Raw genomic sequence first — 19,395 nt, 5'->3', positions numbered from 1 at the left:
CACATGTAATTTCATAGATGCCACTAATAATTAACAAAGATTGATTCAAATAGCTTACATGAACTCATTTGTAAGTCAATTTTCTTATTTTAGAATTTTTAAAATTCCATAAGCACTTAAAATTTATACTACTATGGATATTACCTTCAACCCAAAAAGCTTAAGAAGAGCTTTTGATAAGAAAGCTACAAAAGCAGCAACCAGTTTATCAACTGAAAAAATGCTGAAGGCAGAATTTTTTGATAGATAATGTAATAAAACATTTCAGCATACAGTCTGCATTAAAGGCTATACTTCAGTTCCCTCCATTAATATCGACTGAGCTTATTTTCTTTTTAATTGGCTACCACAAGATTCCACCGAACTATTCAGAAACAACTTTCTTTTCTCAGAGAAAAAGCTCTAAGTAAATTGATCCAACTGTTACAAGAAAAAAAAATCACCTACACTGAAAATAAATCACAGCACACAGCTACATCTCTTTGATTGTTTTAGGGCACTATCATTCATTCTACCAGAGTTATAACCAAACAGGACATAAGAAAGCAACCCCCCCCCCCAAATAATCTAGATCAGAATTGTTAAATTCACGCCCCAAATGTGTCATGCTTCATGCGCAGGCCACGCCCATGCCTGGTTTAGCCAAGGGGGAAAAAGTTCAAATGCATCACATGATGATCACGTGAGTTTGACACTCCTGATCTAGATGGTCTTATTGCCAAAGTTCAATCTTAAAAAGATTATTTAACATGCAAATAATTTTAGGTAACAATGCTTCCTTCTGTAAGTAATATGGCAAGTTCATAAAGTGTATATAATTTATTATTACTATATGAACCATGACAATCTCAGTTTGCTTTCCAAATGTATTTGCAGAAATATGTATAATTAGTCTATTCTGTAGTTAAATGTCATATACAGCATACAGTTATTATATGACATTTATCTACAGAATAGACTATAAACATTTCTGCAAATTACCGCTGGTTATCTATGAGAAGTTTTATCACTTTGTTCAGAAGCAAACAAGGAGGATGGAATGTGCTACCAAGGATCTTAGCAAGGACAGCAAATACTTACATTTTTAAAAAATCCCTTGTAAGTCTCTGATTTTGTTCTTCATTAACATAATTGCTATTAGATGTACTAAAGAGTTCAGACTTCCCTGAGGTTATGTATCTCTTTGGGGTCTTAAACACACAGAATTTATTCTAAATCACTGCCTGAGGCAAAAAGTGTCTTTTAAAAAAGCACTAACATGCAAGTTATATTGCAAAAGTTAAAAAAGACAAAAATGTTAACAAAAAATAGTTTGACATACATGCAGGCAAAGAACTAATAGATTCTGTATAAAAGCTTGTAAATTGTTTAACTTATTTCACATTTTTATTTTGGTCATAGATTAATTAGCAGATCTTTCCAAAATTAGTGTAGGAATGAACTACATTTTATTTCATTTAGCTGATGCATCTTCAGCATGATTTCTTTTATATTCTTAGCCTACATTTACTTAATTCACATCTCCTTTCTGACAGATATTTATATATACAGCCGATAATTACTATTTTATGTATAAACCTGATATAATGCTGTTTTATCTTGTGTATTATATTAGTGTATATTCCAATGTATTTATTCATGTATATTTTCTTCAATAAATCTACATTGGTGAAATACTGGTCAGATATTCCAGACTTTTGAAGCATCTGCTTTTTGAAATTTTCTATCACACTCTGGAGATTTGCATATCTATATGTCAAATAAGGAGTGTATGAATCTGATTTTCCTCTTTTTATGGGTTCTTCCTGGCTCCAAGTTACTAGATCCAGGGTCAGATTTAGGGTAAATAATGTCAAAATTTTCATATTCTACTAGTTATTAATTTCATTCTACTATCTTATTTGTTTCATTGACCTCTAATTATTTTTCTTGATTTTTAAAAAAATATTCTGATACAAATGAAACCTCTGACACATGCCTTATTAGTGACAACAAGCCATGTTCAGGCAGTTGTTTGAAAGCACAGCATTTAAGCTGGATATTTTAATGGGGCTCAATGCAGTACTTTCTCTTTGCTTTTTCCCTACTTCCTTGGACTGACTCAAGTGGTCTAAAGGGAAGCTGTACTGTATCTGCGTTTACCTGAACTAAATGGCTTCTATCCATGGTACTCAAAATACTGGTTATTTGACCTCAAGTTGTATGAACACTTTTAAACCTGACTCCAAACAAGCTCAAATACTTGCAAGACCTAAATGGATTGGGGAAGAAAGGTTATGCCGGATGGAAGTTGTGGCCAATTCTATCTGGTTCTGAACATCATGTGAAGAGCTGTGATATTAGTCAGATTTGAAACACAGAAGAATCTCCTAGCTTTCTTGTTAAATGTAGCTAGTAAGAGATACGTATTTAATGTTACAACTAGAACGCAAAAGCAAGCAAGCAAGCAAGCAAGCAAGCAAACAAACAAGCAAACAAACCAGAAATAAGGATGGAATTCTATGTCTCCAATTCATAATAGCAATTTGCTATGCTATCCTTAGAAGTATCAATACATAATATCTGAAGTTATTGAACTAAGTTGGAGAAAAATGAGATAACTGAGAATGCATTAAACTGATGGCAACTCATGCCCCATTCAGCCATTACACTATCTCACTAAGCAGTACAACACTCTAACCAAAAAGGAATCTACAAATGCTCATTGGAAAATCCCATTGTGATTTCAAACAATAGCTTTTACTATATCAAGCGACTTTACTGCCTAGTAGAAAAGTATTTTTTAATTGTGAATGTATTACAGCATTCCCTATTACTGGGGAAACCCAGGAAAAATATCACTACTAATTTCTGTAAAAAATGAATGACTAAAGAAAAAAATTGCGGAGGAAGAAGACAAATCAGATTGCCATAAATCCAATGCCTATATGAGAGGCCTTAATACATATCTAATGTTTTTTAATTCAGGAAGAACTGCCTTATAGCTGCCTAAGGAGTTTATATCAATATGTAACTTTCTAATCAATGTGTACACAACATACACTGCACTCTTCATCACTTCCAAGGGTTAAGTTACCTGGTCATTAAAAAAAAGCCCACTCTAAATAAACAGGTACTTTCAAAATTATGACATTGTTGAACAAAGTTGACAAATTACAGATTTTGAGAAATATAAAATTTCAAACCAGCATATAAAATATAAACTCACTCACTCCTTGGTGTAGTGCAGAGGTCCCCAAACTTGGCAATTTTAAGACTGGTGGACTTCAACTCCCAGAATTCTCCAGCCAGCTATTTGGGCTGGAGAATTCTGGGATTTGAAGTCTACAAATCTTAAAGTTGCCAAGTTTGGGGACCCCTGGTGTAGTGGTTAAGGCATCTGGGAGACTGAGTTCTAGTCCCACTTTAGGCATAATGCCAGCTGGGTGACTCTGCATCATTGACTTTCTCTTAGCCCTAGGATGGAGGCAATGGCAGTTCTGAAAAACCTTGCCAAGAAAACTGCAGGGACCTGTCCAGGCAGTCTCCAAGAATCAGACACGTCTGAATGAAAGAAGAAAAAAAGAGCTATACAGTACTGTATATCTATGTAGACTACAATGTTAAGGAAGCACTACTACACAAATCCAATCTCTAATTATTTTTATGGAGAAGAAGCTGACACAAATTTCCTCTAGGGCTACACAGTTAGTTTGGAATTAATTGAACTTATAATTGACAACATGATTAGTCTTTCTGGCATTACTGAGATCTTGAACAAAGTATTTCATATCTCTTGCCTAGAAATCCTTAAAATAGCAAATTACTGAACATGTTTGCCTCTTGATGCCTATTTATATGGAAAAAAGTTATTTGAACCAACTAAAGTTGTAATAACTCTGGAATCAGATGATGAGGAAAGAAATGAACAAATCTCACAAATATGAATGTTTCAACAGCTTGACAAGTTGCAATTTACTATTGTATTTTTGTGGAATTCAATTGAAGAAAGTGCAACAAAACTGCTCAAACTGCACCATACACTTGCTTTAAAAAAGTCAAAACAAGAACACTTCCACCAACATATAACAATAACATGAATCCCAAAGTGTAGGGAAATTCCCAGAAAGTTTATGGTATGTGAAGACAATGGAGATCAATTATCCACTTGCTAACATGCTTCAATAGTTTAATGGCTTAACACACATCAGTTATCTTAACTGCCAACATGGCTTATTTCACAATTTTACCGGATTAAGTTTACTAGCTGACTATGCTTTGGAAATTCATCTTATGTTTTAAAATCAATCACTTCTCCAAAAGCGGGAAAGACAGACTACATTTTATAGCGCAGAAGTGACAAGACCCCTGATTTTCCCATAGAAGAGATTCAAATATTGTACATCACATATTTTATATGCGATCATAATAGACGTGGTTATCTGCATACTGTTGTACTTTTTTGTCATGTTTTATGCAGTGTAAATGGCAGGTGGAGACACTAAGAAACATTATGCAATGAAATTTCATTTTAAGGTATGCCGATCAGGGTACATTTAAAGTGACAATAAAGTCATTCGAAGTCTCGACTATTTGGAGGTTGACCGAGAGGCAGTAATGCAACTGTCGCATGGGACAGCTTGTTCCAGCATACGGAATCAATACAGTGATAGAAACCAAGGTCAGACGATGAAGCTACGGTAAATGGACAAAAAGACTCTTGAGTACTATACAGCAGGGGTCCCCAACCACCGGGCTGCGGACCAGTACCGGGCCGCGGGGCATGTTGCACCAGTCCGTGGAGTCAGCAGCTGCCAGTCCTCCTGCCGCCGCCCCCTCCCTCCAGTGCTTCATCTCCCGCTGGGAAAGAGGCCTCGGGAGGCAGGTTCTGCCGGCCACAGGGCGATGGACGGGACAGAGGGGCGGGAAGGACCGGGAGGCTCAAGCCTCTTTTGGCTTCTGCCGTGGCACGCCTTTGCGTTTTTGGCTGGGGGGGGGAGGCAGGAGGGCCGGCCTGACCCCCTCCCTCCAGCGCTTCACCTGCCGCCGGGCAAGAGGGTTTGGGAGGCAGGTTCTGCCGGCCACAGGGCGATGGCGGGAAAGAGGGGCGGGAAGGACCAGCACCCCCATGCTTAATCCCGCCCCCAACCACACCCCTTTCCGCCCCCACCGGGCCATAGAAAAATTGCCTTGCTGAAACTGGTCCCTGGTGGAAAAAATGTTGGGGACCACTGCTATACAGAATAAATGATATAAATGGATAAAGAAAGAAAGATGAGGTTGACAACAATGTAGGATAGGAATGTAAGAATTGACAATAAGGAAAAGCAATGTATAATGTATTAACTATATAAGTATTAATGCATATATACAGATGTGGATCTGCTTAGAAATATTAAGATGTGGAAAATATGAAAATCAATAAATCAATAAATCAAAGAAACCAAGGTCAGGGAGCAGAGATGGACAGACTAATGATGGAGCTAAATGGACAAAAAGACTCTGAGTTCCATAATACAGTATATGGAGTAAACGATATGAATGGATAAAAAAAAGAAAGAGGAGACGACAATGTGGGATAGGAACATAGGAATTGACAATAAGGAAAAGCAATGTATAATGTATAAACTATATATTAATGCATATACACGGAAGTGGATCTGCTTAGAAATATTAAGATGTGGAAAATATGAAAACCTACAAAAATTATTATTATTAATAATAATAATAATAATAATAATTATTATTATTATTATTTTTAAAAAAAGAAACCAAGGTCAGGGAGACTGACCACCACCATAAGCTCGGGAAAACTAGATCTGCGCACAAAACTGAGCATTGATGCCGGATTCAAGCAAGATTTCTTTGCCCCGAAACGCATTCCCCGAAGTCACTCAAACCCAGAGTTATCGGGAACGTGTAAACGCAACTCCTCGGCCATCTCATAACGAATAAACACACGGGCACTTCGTTCTCGGGTTCTCTTACCTTTTAAAGAGAGGCGCTAAGTAGCCAAACTAATTTCTGGCAGGGAGATCAGATTCCCCAGGATTAATGTTTCTGGATCAGTGTTTCCCAGCCTTGGCAACTTGAAGATATCTGGACTTCAACTCCCAGAATTCCCCAGCCAGCATTCTGGGGAATTCTGGGAGTTGAAGTCCAAATATCTTCAAGTTGCCAACGTTGCGAAACACTGTTCTGGATGAACCGATCCTCCAAAATCCAACTAATCTCACCCCCCCTTTCCCCCGGTGGGGCTTATTATAGTCCGACAGGTCTTGGAAGTCACCCGTGGGACGTAGCCGGAGGGTTGCTCCAAGAACAGCTCTGGTCCCGGCATTGCCCGCATTCCTGCACTCTTCGCCTGCCGGGGTGCCTTCTTCCACCCACCCCCACCCGCACCCCACGCTCCGTGCACCGCCTTCCCACGTGCCCTCCTCTTACTCTCAAGACGTGGTAGCCTTCCGTGCCCCCGCCGGGGATCTCCACGCTCTGCGACAAGCCCATGGCTCAGGCCCAGCGACTGACGACCAGGGCGCCGAGCGACGGCGGCAGCAGCGGCAGCGGCTTCTCCGGCGGCGCGCGGCGCAACCGCCCCTCCCGCGTTAACCAGCCGACGTTGCCCCGCCGCACCAAAGACGTGGCACTCCGTCGAACGCGCGCGGGGGGGGCGGAGGGGTGGAGGGGGACGCTGGCTTGCGCGCTACGTTGGGATACGCCAGGCCTCTGTTGGCAGCAGCTCCCCGACAGCGCCGCCTGCTGGACCCTGGGCGCGTGTGAGCGAAAAGGGCCGAGCCGGGTGAAAGCGTCGGGGCGCATGCGTGCCGGGACAACGCTGGGCGAAATACGTTTTTCCTCCCACCCCCCTCCTTTGCTCGCGGTGCCTTCTGGGTTTAACAGAGAAAAGTCGGAAGGAGAATCAGCACAAACATGGGGGGCCTGCCTCCGTAAAGTGCTTTTCGACGGTGGCCCACGAGGCACTAAAACTAGTGCTTAACAGCCAGGAATATGGTATCGCTTCGTGGGGGCTCGTGCTGCTCTCTGGCGGTGAAGGAGGGGAAGGACTTGTTGGGTCATTGGTCTTTTACCCCACAGTGCACATTTTGGGAGCCACGTTCAAAGCCGTACACCTAAGGCGGCCTTTTGCAGGGTTTGGAACCTAAAACAGGGTTCGGGGCCATTAGGAAATCCTAGGCTTTGGGCTAGACCGGTGCTTATCAATTACTTTATGTTACGTCCCCCTTAGGAAGAAATAAACATTTCGTGCCCCCAAACTGGCTGGGGAAGGCTGCTTTACCCACTTACCTGGGAGTAAGTCACAGGTCAGTGGAGCCTGTTTTCGGTTAGAGGATGCTCCTCCTTGTCCAGCAGCAGGTTCGCCACCCATTCGTGGCTACTATGGCACTTGCTGATACTAAGAAGAACCCACACAGCCACCCCACCCTGCTTGGCCACCTTCTCTTCTGGGCTTGGAGCAGGGTGCAACTGAGAAAACACTCCCCGTCCAGGGGAATTGATCGAGACGGACCATGCATGTTCCCAAAGGTCACACGTGCCCCCTTTGGCACTGTTCCACCTCCCCCCGTGTGTGTGCCCCACTATTTGAGAAGCACTAGGCTAGACTGAAATTGCTGAAAAAAACTGATCACCATGTGTGATCTGACAAGTAGTCAATAGGAAGGCCACATTCACTTAACCATGTTACTAAAGTAACAGCTGCAGTGATTCACTTAACAACGGTGGCAAGAAAAGTCATAAAATGGAGCAAACCTCACTTAACAGGACTGCCTGTACATGGAAACCACCAAAGTTTTATTGGGAAAGCTGCTTGACTTTTACACCTCAAGCTGCAAGTTTTTTGCAAGGATGTTTTAATATGTTTTGAGAAATCAGCCAATATGTTATGCAAACGGTCATCTATGGCAGAAAGTGAAGAACCTGAACAATTCTGTGCATTGACAAGAACCTTAAGATGTGCCTGTCTAGGGAGCCATGCCTTGCTTAGAATCCCACTTGGCTTTTAAGGTCTGCAAAGACTTTGTGAAGATGCTCCAGTGTGGAATTTCCTCTTTAATAAAACAGCAAGCTGGCTAAGTACAGTAGACCTCATGATTTGTCAATACTCTTCTTGTCTTCTATTAAGAGCCGCCCCGAGTCTTCGGAGAGGGGCGGCATACAAATCCAAATAATAAATAATAAATAAATAAAATAAATAAGAGATAAGTGAAGGACCGGCAAAGGCTTCCTTGTTCACCACAGGCCTACAAAGTCCCTCCGTGCCTGTTTTTGAGGGGTCCTTGGTGCTCTCTGAATTTGGTTGGGCAAGCCATTAGAACAGAGGTAGGGTACAATAGCCCCTTTATGACTTGTGGACCTCAACTGGGAGTTGAAGGAATTCTGGGAGTTGAAGTCCACAAGTTATAAAAGGGCCATCATTCCTCATTAGTGATGGGCGAACCGAACCCGCACAATTCTGGTCCGTACCGAATTTTGCGGTGTTCAGTCTGCCGAACACGAACCTGAAATTTTTTGAAACTTCGGGCAAAGTTCGGGGTCGCGTTTGGCGTTCAGAGCCTTGATGTCACCGGCAGGTTGCTAAGGACGCCAAGGTGATCACTTCCTGGATTCCATGGAATCCAGGAAGTGATCACCTTGGCGTCCTTAGCAACCTACCGGTATACGTGACGTCAAAGCTCCGCCCGTGGAATCTCTTGGTGGGATTCCCCATTCGGTTCGGGTTCAGCCAAATTTTGCGTAAAGTTCATCCGAACTTGCCGAACCTGAACACCGTTGGGTTCGCCCATCACTATTCCTCATCCTTCATTAGAAAATAAATTGAGAGTAAACCCCCACACTTTGCTAGAACTGATGATGTTACCTAGTTTGGGTAATGAAATGTCTGCATGAAAATGAGTTCAAGAGCACCAAAGAGCCCCCCCTTTTCAGCCTTTACCTACAAATATTCTTCTGTATAGGTGCCTCTTTTTGTTTGGGAACCTCCTTTGGATCTGATCTAGCTCTACATCAAGAAATTTTAGACTCCTCTTAAACCAACAGCCCTTCAGCTGTGTAACATTGCCACCTTGTCCAGTTTAGGATCATCAGTCACCAGCCTTGCTCTTACTAAAACCAAGAACAAATCAAACGGTTTATGATGTTTAGCTCCATCTGTGGTAACCAGCCAGTACATCGCAGAGTTGTCTCTTCTTGTATGAGAGAATTGTTCCTACTGGAAGTGGTGCTGTCTTCTCTACTGTCAGGCTCTACAAAAGAACCTGCTGCTTGTTTGAGGACATGCACAGATGATAGATTTACAGGGTTACCATGGACTTAACGTTTGCTTTGCCTTTTGATTTAGACAAAAAAAGGTCAGCTATGCATGGGATAAATATTTTATTTCAATCATTTTACAATTTCCTTTTTAGCCTAGCTTGTTTATTTATTATTATTTATTATTTATTAATTTGACTTCTATGCCACCCAATCCCAAAGGACTTGGGGCGTATGAGTCCTTGTTGTATGATGTCAAAGAAAACATTCTTAGCTTTAAGAATTATAAAAGCAAACTAGCATACAATCAATATTTATATGAATACATGTTCTAGATTTGCCTGATGTATTTATTGATAGTTAACTTAATCAGTTTTATTCAATTAACATTTTCTGAGTTTGCAGGGCACAACCATGAATTTAGCATACAACTGGAGTTCACACAAGATACTAGTTAAATGTGGTTGGTAGTTCATTATGTTGTGTGAACAGAACTGTTAAATATCATAGAAACATAGAAACATAGAAACCTGACGGCAGAAAAAGACCTCCTGGTCCATCTAGTCTGCCCTTATACTATTTTCTGTATTTTATCTTAGGATGGATATGTGTTTATCCCAGGCATGTTTAAATTCAGTTACTGTGGATTTATCTACCACGTCTGCTGGAAGTTTGTTCCAAGGATCTACTACTCTTTCAGTAAAATAATATTTTCTCATGTTGCTTTTGATCTTTCCCCCAACTAACTTCAGATTGTGTCCCCTTGTTCTTGTGTTCACTTTCCTATTAAAAACACTTCCCTCCTGGACCTTATTTAACCCTTTAATATATTTAAATGTTTCGATCATGTCCCCCCTTTTCCTTCTGTCCTCCAGACCAGTGTTTTTCAACCATTGTGCCGGGGCACACTAGTGTGCCGCGAGACATGGTCAGGTGTGCCGCGAAGCTCAGCAAGCGAGAGAAAGAGAGAGAGAAAGAAAGCAAGAGAGAGAGAGAGAAAGAAAACGAGAGAGAAAAAGAGAGAGAGAGAGAAAGAAAGGCAGGGAAGGAGGGAGAGATAGAAAGAGCAAAAAAGAGAGGAAGGAAGGGAGAAAGAAAGGGATGGAGAGAGAGAGGAAGGAAGGAAGAGAGAGAAAGAGGGAGAGAAATAGAGTGAAAGGGAGGAAGAGAGAGATAATTTTTTTGTCCAAACTTTTTTTAGCCCCCCCCACTCCCCCCCCCCGCTCAATGTGCCCCATGATTTTGTATATGTAAAAAATGTGCCGCAGCTCAAAAAAGGTTGAAAATCACTGCTCCAGACTATACAGATTGAGTTCATTAAGTCTTTCCTGATACGTTTTATGCTTAAGACCTTCCACCATTCTTGTAGCCCGTCTTTGGACCCGTTCAATTTTGTCAATATCTTTTTGTAGGTGAGGTCTCCAGAATTGAACACAGTATTCCAAATGTGGTCTCACCAGCATTCTATATAGCGGGATCATAATCTCCCTCTTCCTGCTTGTTATACCTCTAGCTATGCAGCCAAGCATCCTACTTGCTTTCCCTACCGCCTGACTGCACTGTTCACCCATTTTGAGACTGTCAGAAATCACTACTCCTAAATCCTTTTCTTCTGAAGTATTTGCTAACACAGAACTGCCAATACAATACTCAGATTGAGGATTCCTTTTCCCCAAGTGCATTATTTTACATTTGGAAACATTAAACTGCAGTTTCCATTGCTTTGACCATTTATCTAGTAAAGCTAAATCATTTACCATATTACAGACGCCTCCAGGAATATCAACACTATTGCACACTTTAGAGTCATCGGTAAATAGGCAAACCTTCCCTACCAAACCTTCCCCTATGTCACTCACAAACATATTAAAAAGAATAGGACCCAGAACAGACCCTTGTGGCACACCGCTTGTAACCTGACTCTGCTCAGAATACTCGCCATTAACATTAACTCTCTGATGTCTATGCTTCAGCCAGCTGCAAATCCAATGAACTATCCATGGATTAAGTCCAATCTTCACTAATTTATCTATCAGCTCTTTATGTGGAACCGTATCAAAGGCTTCACTGAAGTCCAGATAGGCAATATCCACGGCACCACCTTCATCCAACACCTTTGTGACATAGTCAAAGAAATCAATGAGATTAGTCTGAGATGATTTGCCTTCAGTAAAGCCATGCTGATTTGGGTCCAATAAGTTATTGTTTTTTAGGTGCTGATTTATCCTCTTTTTGAGTAGAGTCTCCACCATTTTAACTACCACTGATGTCAAGCTAACTGGCCTGTAGTTACCAGCTTCTTCTCTACTGTCCTTCTTCTGGATAGGCACAACACTGGCCATTCTCCAATCCTCAGGAACATCTCCTGTTAACAAGGATTGGTTAAACAAATCAGTCAGGGGGGTAGCAATTACAGATCTGAGTTCTTTAAGAACTCTGGGGTGGATGCCACCTGGACCCATTGCCTTATTTATCTTTAATCGTTCAAGTTCTTCTAAGACATCGGCTTCTAAGATCACTGGAGCTGAATCCGTACAGCTGGAAGCAATGCTATATCCCTCTATAGTATTATTTTGTACGGTGTCTTTTGAGAAAACTGAACAGAAGTAGCTATTGAAATGGTCAGCGATCTCCTTATTCCCATCAATGCATGTATTATTCCCGGTACTAAGCTTTGTGATGCTGCAGTTTTTCTTCTTCCTATCACTAATATATCTGAAGAAGGTTTTATCCCCCTCCTTTACAGATTTGGCAATTTCTTCCTCTTTTGAGGCTTTAGCAGCATGTATTATCTGTTTCGCCTCCTTCTGTCTCATTTTATACACCTCCCTAAAAATATCTAATTTTTTAAAAAAGATTTCCATCATAACAAACTCATCCTTCCCATACCTACTCAAAAGTCAGGATATTTAATACTCTTGTCTGCTCTCATCGTACCTGGGCTTAAATACACCAATATTTAGATATAGCCTTGCTGACCCAACTTTAAAAAGTGAATTGATCCGGATGGAATTAATTGCTGTAAGATAACCCTTGAGGTATAGTTGTGTTTTTTTTTATTGTTTTGTCCGAGTGTGTTTCTTTTTTCTTTCTTTGTATTGTTTTCTTTTTAATTGTAAATAACTTAAACTTTTTTAAAAAAAGGGAATTGGGGATAGAGTTTCTGTTTTCTTCCATGGTTCAGAAAAGAACATTTCAAAGGATCCTGCAAAAGTGTGTGTGGAGGGGCAGTTTTTCTGACTCATAAATCACAGCCTTCAAAGCTCAGAGGGCATAAGAGACTCATGATCCTAAATCATGCTTTTAAATAACCATACATGTATTCACAGCTTGTCAAATAAGAATCTTAAGCCTTTTTAAATGTAAGACTAGCTAATGCAGGAAAGGAGGCTTGATAATGGAGGATTAATTTTGCACTCCTCATTCAACTTAGGTGAGGCCACTGTGTATGAGTGGAGGAACAAAGGTGGTAGGAGAAAGGCGAATCTCATAATGCTTTTTGAAAGAGATGATTGGTATTTCCTCTTTGTTGCCTACAGTTTTAAGAAAAAAACCTTGGTTTAAAGCAGAGGTGGTATTCGCTTAACTTCCCTACTGGTTCGCAAATGTGAGCACTCGCATGCATGCTACGCTTGCATGTTGTTGTTGTTGTTATTATTATTATTATTATTATTATTATTATTTTATTAGATTTGTATGCTGCCCCTCTCCAAGGACTCAGAGTGGCTCACAACAAGAAAAAATAGTACAAATCCAATATTTAAAAAACAGTTTAAAACCCTTAACATAAAAACAATCATACATCTCACGCAGATCATGCATAAAGTAGAAACGGCCCAGGGGAATCAATTTCCCCATGCCTGACGGTAGAGGTGGGTTTTGAGGAGTTTGTGAAATGCAAGGAGGGTGGGGGCAGTCCTAATCTCCGGGGGGATTTGATTCCAGAGGGTCAGGGCCGCCACAGAGAAGGCTCTTCCCCTGGGTCCCGCCAGAAGACATTGTTTCGTCGACGGGACCCGGAGAAGGCCAACTCTGTGGGACCTAATCGGTCGCTGGGATTCGTGCGGCAGAAGCAAAGCTGGCTGGGGAACTCTTGGAGTTGAAGTCCACAAGTCTTAAAGTTGCCAAGGTTGGAGACTCTTGGTTTAGAGGAAAATTGTGGCTGATCATGTCCATGTATAATCAGGCCATATGGATGCAAGGGAAGGATGAAGCTCTCATAATCATTGGCATCTACATCAAAACTACAATATTGCCAAAATGATGCACAGGTACCTGTCAGAGCATCTCATCTAAGTATCCAAGTGACAGTCTTGGTATAGTTATGGCATACCATACAATTAAACATTGGAAAAGGTTTTATAGATCATCAAACAAATGTGGTCATTTATTACCCATCCCATTACCATGCCACCTTGGACCCGATTTTACAGGGGTCGAGGCATGTGAGTTAGCACTGTGCTCCTATTTCCAGTCCCTTTGTACAGGCAGATATTGTTCGCTTTGCATTCCTCTACCTAGCTTGCCCATAGCTCAAGAAAATAGAAGAGAAGCTTTATTTTTTTATTCATCAGATCTTTAAATATTGGAGTAGAAAAGAAAGGATTGCACAATTAGTCTTTGTTATTCTGGCATATTATCCGCTATTTCTGTTTTATTTTTATTACTCCATATTTTTATTTGGCTAGTCTGCTCTGACAGGCTAAGCTGAAAAATGGCTAATAAAGAATTGAAATTAACGCTTGCATATTTTTGGTAGGATATTCAATTACTGATGGGGTTGTTCACAGAGTGAGATTATAAATGTTGCTAGAGCAAAAGTTGTTATAGTGAATAATATAAAGGCTATGCTGTACATAAATTTCTGCAGTTGATAAAGCAATAAAAATGCATATGCAAACTAGTAGAAAAATTACTGTGGCTTATTCTAAAAATATATGTGGAGTAAAGAGAATATGTGAAAATCTGGTGCAGACTCACTTGAATAGATTTTTTTCTTCTTTTTGTTGCTGTAGAGAACTTACCTTTTTTTAAAAAAATCAAAGGTTTATAACAAGAATATTTAATCAATTTCCTGTGAATATTAAAAACCAAAGAAAGTAATCCATAAAATGCAGACAACGGAATCTATAAGAAGTGCAATCTAACTATAAAGTAATCATCTGAATTACTTTATAGTTAGATTACATGGGGCTGGTCCTTAGGAACATATGAAAGCTTCAACCAATGCAGAATGCAGCTGCGTTGGTACTTAACAGTGTTGGTTATTCAACACATGTGACATCACTGCTACATTGGCTCCTGGTTGTCACCTTTAAAGTCCATCATGCCTTGAGACCAGATTACCTGAGGGACCATCTTCTCCCAGCTATCTGTATTATGTATTGGACTAAATAATAAATAAATAAATAAATAAATCTCTTTCCATCCAATGTGGTCCAGCAGGTTGGGCCCTTATGGGTCCTATCAGCCCAGGAATGTTGCCTGGCAGGGACCAGAAGTGGGTTGCTACTGCAGCTTCTATTCTTCTGCATGGGGGTGTGCACATCCCAAGGAGGTTTTTTTGCTTCTGCACATGCCCAGGAAGCAAAATCTCATGAGGGGTGCGCGCGTGTGCGATTTTGGCAATTTTTTGCTTCTGTGCCTGCACAGAAGCCAAAAAATTGCTGAAATCTCACACATGTGTGCTCCCCTCACAAGATTTTGCTTCCTGGGCACGCGCAGAAGCAAAAACACATGGCACACGCGTGCACGCAGGAGAAATGAAGCTGCGCGTGCAACACACCAGTAGCGGCAGTAATGGGAATCCGCCCCGGTGGAGACTATGAAGTGTACCTTCTCTGCTGTTGTCCTGCCTTCTGGAATTTTCTCCCCTCAGAGATTAGGATGGCCTTTTGTAAGGCCATGAAGAGCTTGCTTTGTCTAGGCCTGAGTCCCTCAGTATGTTAAAGGCCCAATTTCTCGGCTATATTAACACCTGCGGCAAGAATTTTACTTGGCAACCTAAAATAAAGGGAGCCTGAGCACTCGGAATTCAACAGGTTTATTTCTTGCAAGCAATAATAACAATGTCTCTCCAGCCGCTACAAAGTAAAGACGCTGAGTGACAAACAGCTCCGGGCTGTTATCTTTATACTGTTGGTTTTCCCGCCTAAACTGACAGCGCGGCAAAATTTCCCGCTTCATCCCAACAACCAATCAAATTTAAACATTCAAATTCAACTATTTACATTCAAGTCATTGAATATTTCACACAACCATATACATTTATTTGTATTGTTTTAATTGTTTTTATGACATACGCTGACTAGACTAGAGTCATTCGTTGAGGTGGGCAGCAAGATGGGTGGATGGATGGGCAGACAGACTGCTGCATTTTGCAGAAGGCAAGATCAGATAACCCAGCAGCCTTTCCAAAGTTTGGTGTAAGCAGCAAGACGGCTAAAGCAGTATTGCCCTTTATATCTCAGACAGGAAAGTCACGTGACATATGGATTTATATAATTTTATCCTGACTATTGATTAGTTTTATATCTGATAAAATCAACCAAATTGACTATTTAATCTCATTGTTATTTTTTTTTTCCAGTCAAAACTGGGCTAATTTCATTTTGGAGTTTGAGTTGCTTAATGCATTTATCACGAAGGCAATAAAGCCATTCATTTTCCTATACTTCAAGGAATGCTTTAAAAGCAAAAATCTGAACACTGCTTGCTGGAGGAAAGGGGAAAAGAGTGAGGAAACATGGAATAATAATAAATAATGATGTTAAAGAGGAAATTATCCAACGCTGTCCTGTTCTCAAAGAGTGTTTTTAAAAGGAGGAATTAATAAATACGGACCTATGTACATGTATCTGAGCAGCTGCATTTCAGGAATAATTAAAGTTAATGAGCAGTCGCATTTGGTGGAACCATTAATCCTTAATTGCTGTAATTAGTTTTGAATGGGCAGGTGCATTTACTGGAGTAACAGCGAGGCATCATCCGATAAGAATAATAATTAATTTCACAAATAGTGCCCTTTAAAAATGTTAATAAAATAATTAAATGGAAAACATCTCTATGCAAATAAAGAGTTAGTTTAAAAATTATACACGATCTGTCGAATAAGACATATGGTGGAACAGCCTTCTTGAATGCTGAGCAATTTATGTTTTCTACAACGAACCTATCTGCAGATCTTGTTGAAAAAGATCTGCTTTAGACAGATGTAATTCCTTTAAGGGATCCACTCAGTAAAGTTAATCTGACTCTTTAAAGCAGTGGCGGTTTTTCCCAAGCTTCTGGGGGTGGGGGAGAAACTGGATTGCTTTAATGAATAGCAGAAAGGTGTTGCACTTGCATGACATTGGAAGTGTTTCTTCCAAATAATTTTTGAAGAATCCTCTACTTAAGGCGATCCAGTGCAAGTTTATTAGAAACAAGGCGAATAGAATAGACCAGTGGTTTCCAAAGTGAGCGGTGCCATCCCCTAGGGGGCGGTGGAATGATTTAGGTGGGCGTTAAGCGGCAAGAGGGGTGGCAGGGGGGCACTAAGAGCAAGGGGGGCAGCAGAAGGGCACTAAGAGGCCACATGGAAGGCAGGAAAGCCTGTTGGGGCAGCAGGAAATGGAGGTAGCAGCCTACTCCCTTCCCTGCAGCCCTGCCATGCTTTGTGGCCTTCCACACAGCCTTCCCAGTGGTCCCCCATGCCCGCTTGTCTTCCAAAGTTGGCATACAGCCCAGCCTGGCCAGTGGGTGGCCCTTGGTGGAAATGCAGGTGCTGGGAGGGGTAACAGGAAGGCACTTGCAAGGTGATCCTCTGCCGGCTCTGTGATGCTTGGGTCCCTGAAGCAGCTCACCGGCCTCTCGCCCTACCACTGCCGTTGCCACTCTGGGAACTTGGCCTGCAGGGCTGGTTGGAAGTTAGTAGGCTGCTTCGGAGCCCCAAGTCTTGTGGATCTGGCACGGGAGGTAGGGGTGGAAGGTGGCCTTTTCTATAGCATCCCCCTCCCCTCTTTAGATTGCACTGCAGGGCTCTGCCTTTGCAGAAACAGGGTGGGTTGTTTGTACGGAGGATTGGTGGGGCGATGGGCAGCCCTCTGGGATGGAGAGTGGGGTAAGAGAAACCACAATAGGCTGCACTGCCCCGACTCTGCTCAACTGCGCTTCCTTCAGCCCATCCGCCCCATGGAACTATGAATGAGACAATCAGCCATACATCCCCTCCTGGCCTTCCTCAAGGAGCACTGGGGAGGGGGGAGAAAGAAAGAAAGAAAGAAAGAAAGAAAGAAAGAAGGAAGGAGGAAGAAAGAGGAAGGGAGAGAGAAAGACAAGAGAAAGAGAAAGAAAGAAAGAAAAGAAAGAAAGAAAGAGAAGAAAGAGAAAGAAAGAAGGAGGAAGAAAGAGGAAGGGAGAGAGAGAAAGACAAGAGAAAGAGAAAGAAAGAGAGAGAAGAAAGAGAAAGAAAGAAGGAGGAAGAAAGAGGAAGGGAGAGAGAAAGACAAGAGAAAGAGAAAGAAAGAAAGAAAAAAGAAAGAAAGAAAGAGAGAAGAAAGAGAAAGAAAGGAGGAAGAAAGAGGAAGGGAGAGAGAGAAAGACAAGAGAAAGAAAGAAAGAGAGAGAAGAAAGAGAAAGAAAGAAGGAGGAAGAAAGAGGAAGGGAGAGAGAAAGACAAGAGAAAGAGAAAGAAAGAAAGAAAGAAAAAAGAAAGAAAGAAAGAAAGAGAGAAGAAAGAGAAAGAAAGAAAGAAAGAAAGAAAGAAGGAGGAAGAAAGAGGAAGGGAGAGAGAGAGACAAGAGAAAGAGAAAGAAAGAGAGAGAAGAAAGAGAAAGAAAGAAAGAAGGAGGAAGAAAGAGGAAGGGAGAGAGAAAGACAAGAGAAAGAAAGAAAGAAAGAAGGAGGAAGAAAGAGGAAGGGAGAGAGAAAGACAAGAGAAAGAGAAAGAAAGAGATAGAAGAAAGAGAAAGAAAGAAGGAGGAAGAAAGAGGAAGGGAGAGAGAAAGACAAGAGAAAGAAAGAAAGAAAGAAGGAGGAAGAAAGAGGAAGGGAGAGAGAGAAAGACAAGAGAAAGAGAAAGAGAGAGAGAGAAAGAAAGCTTATGACCACAATTGAGCCCAAAACATTGGATGCTAAGCAAGAGCGTTGTTTAGTAAGTTTCACCACATTTTGCAAGTTAGCCACGCCCACCCAGTCACCTGACCACCAACACACGCCCACCTTAAGGGGTGTGGGTGTGGGACACTGAGGATGAATTTGTAGCACCAAAGGGGTGTGTGGACTGAAAAAGTTTGGGAATCGCTGGAATAGACTCTCCTATGAGAGCATGCACAAGACTGCAACCCAGCTTTCAAAAATCAAATAAAAGCAGTGGGGAATAAGCAGACCCTCATTCCTTCTGAACACTTTGTAAAATATTAATGCAGTGCCAGCAGGAATAAGGATGGAAGAAAACAAATCATGTGCAATTAAAAAGAAAATCACTTGCCTAGTTATTTGACAAATGACCTTTTTGAGTCACAGAGCTTAGGAATGAAGATAGCTATAACTTGGGGGTATTATACATATAATAAAAAGGGGGGCACTACAGAGCTAGAGCTTGCCTCGGTCTCTAAAATCAAATTAGGGTCCCTAAGAAACAACAGGGATCTCTCAACATGCTCAGGAATACCCTTCTTTTGCAAAAAACTGGGAAGCCTGTAATGAAGGACATATGGTATGCAATTGCCCCAAATCACCAAATGCAGGCTGAGCAGACACAATGAAAAATGCTGGAAAATCAAGATGGGTAGTTTAGGGTTAGGATTAGGATTAAAGTGAGATATTTTTCTGCTGAGCCCATCAACTCTGCTTTATAAACTACAGTGATGAGTCCATAAATCATTCTGAACTTGAAGAAAATAAACCTGGAAGGGAGCTTGGAGATCTCCTAGTGCAGTGTTTTTCAACCAGTGTGCCGTGAGACATGGTCAGGTGTGCCGTGAAGCTCAGAGAGAGAAAGAAAGCAAGAGAGAAAGAAACGAGAGAGAGAAAGAGAGAGAAAGAAAGCAATCGAGAGAGAGAAAGAGAGGGAGGGAAGGAGAGAGAGAGAAAGACATAGAGGGAGGGAGGGAGAGAGAAAGAGAGCAAAAAAGAGAAAGGAAGGAAGAGAAAGAAAGGGATGGA

At 41.4% G+C, this 19,395-nt stretch overlaps 1 protein-coding gene across 1 annotated transcript in view; it reads right to left on the bottom strand.

Annotated features, from left to right (window-relative positions):
- Positions 1-6,888, bottom strand: part of GORASP2 (golgi reassembly stacking protein 2) — a 37,450-nt gene extending 30,562 nt beyond the window's left edge. The window contains exon 1 of the mRNA XM_070731736.1: positions 6,424-6,888. Coding sequence (XP_070587837.1) covers positions 6,424-6,486 — 63 coding nt within the window. The 5' untranslated portion in view covers positions 6,487-6,888. The remainder of the gene's footprint in view (positions 1-6,423) is intronic.
- Positions 6,889-19,395: the final 12,507 nt, after the last annotated feature.

This window comes from Erythrolamprus reginae, chromosome 1 (genome assembly GCF_031021105.1).
Source record: "Erythrolamprus reginae isolate rEryReg1 chromosome 1, rEryReg1.hap1, whole genome shotgun sequence".
NCBI classification, from domain to species: Eukaryota; Metazoa; Chordata; class Lepidosauria; order Squamata; family Dipsadidae; genus Erythrolamprus; species Erythrolamprus reginae.
This window is presented reverse-complemented; position numbering and strand designations above follow the sequence as displayed.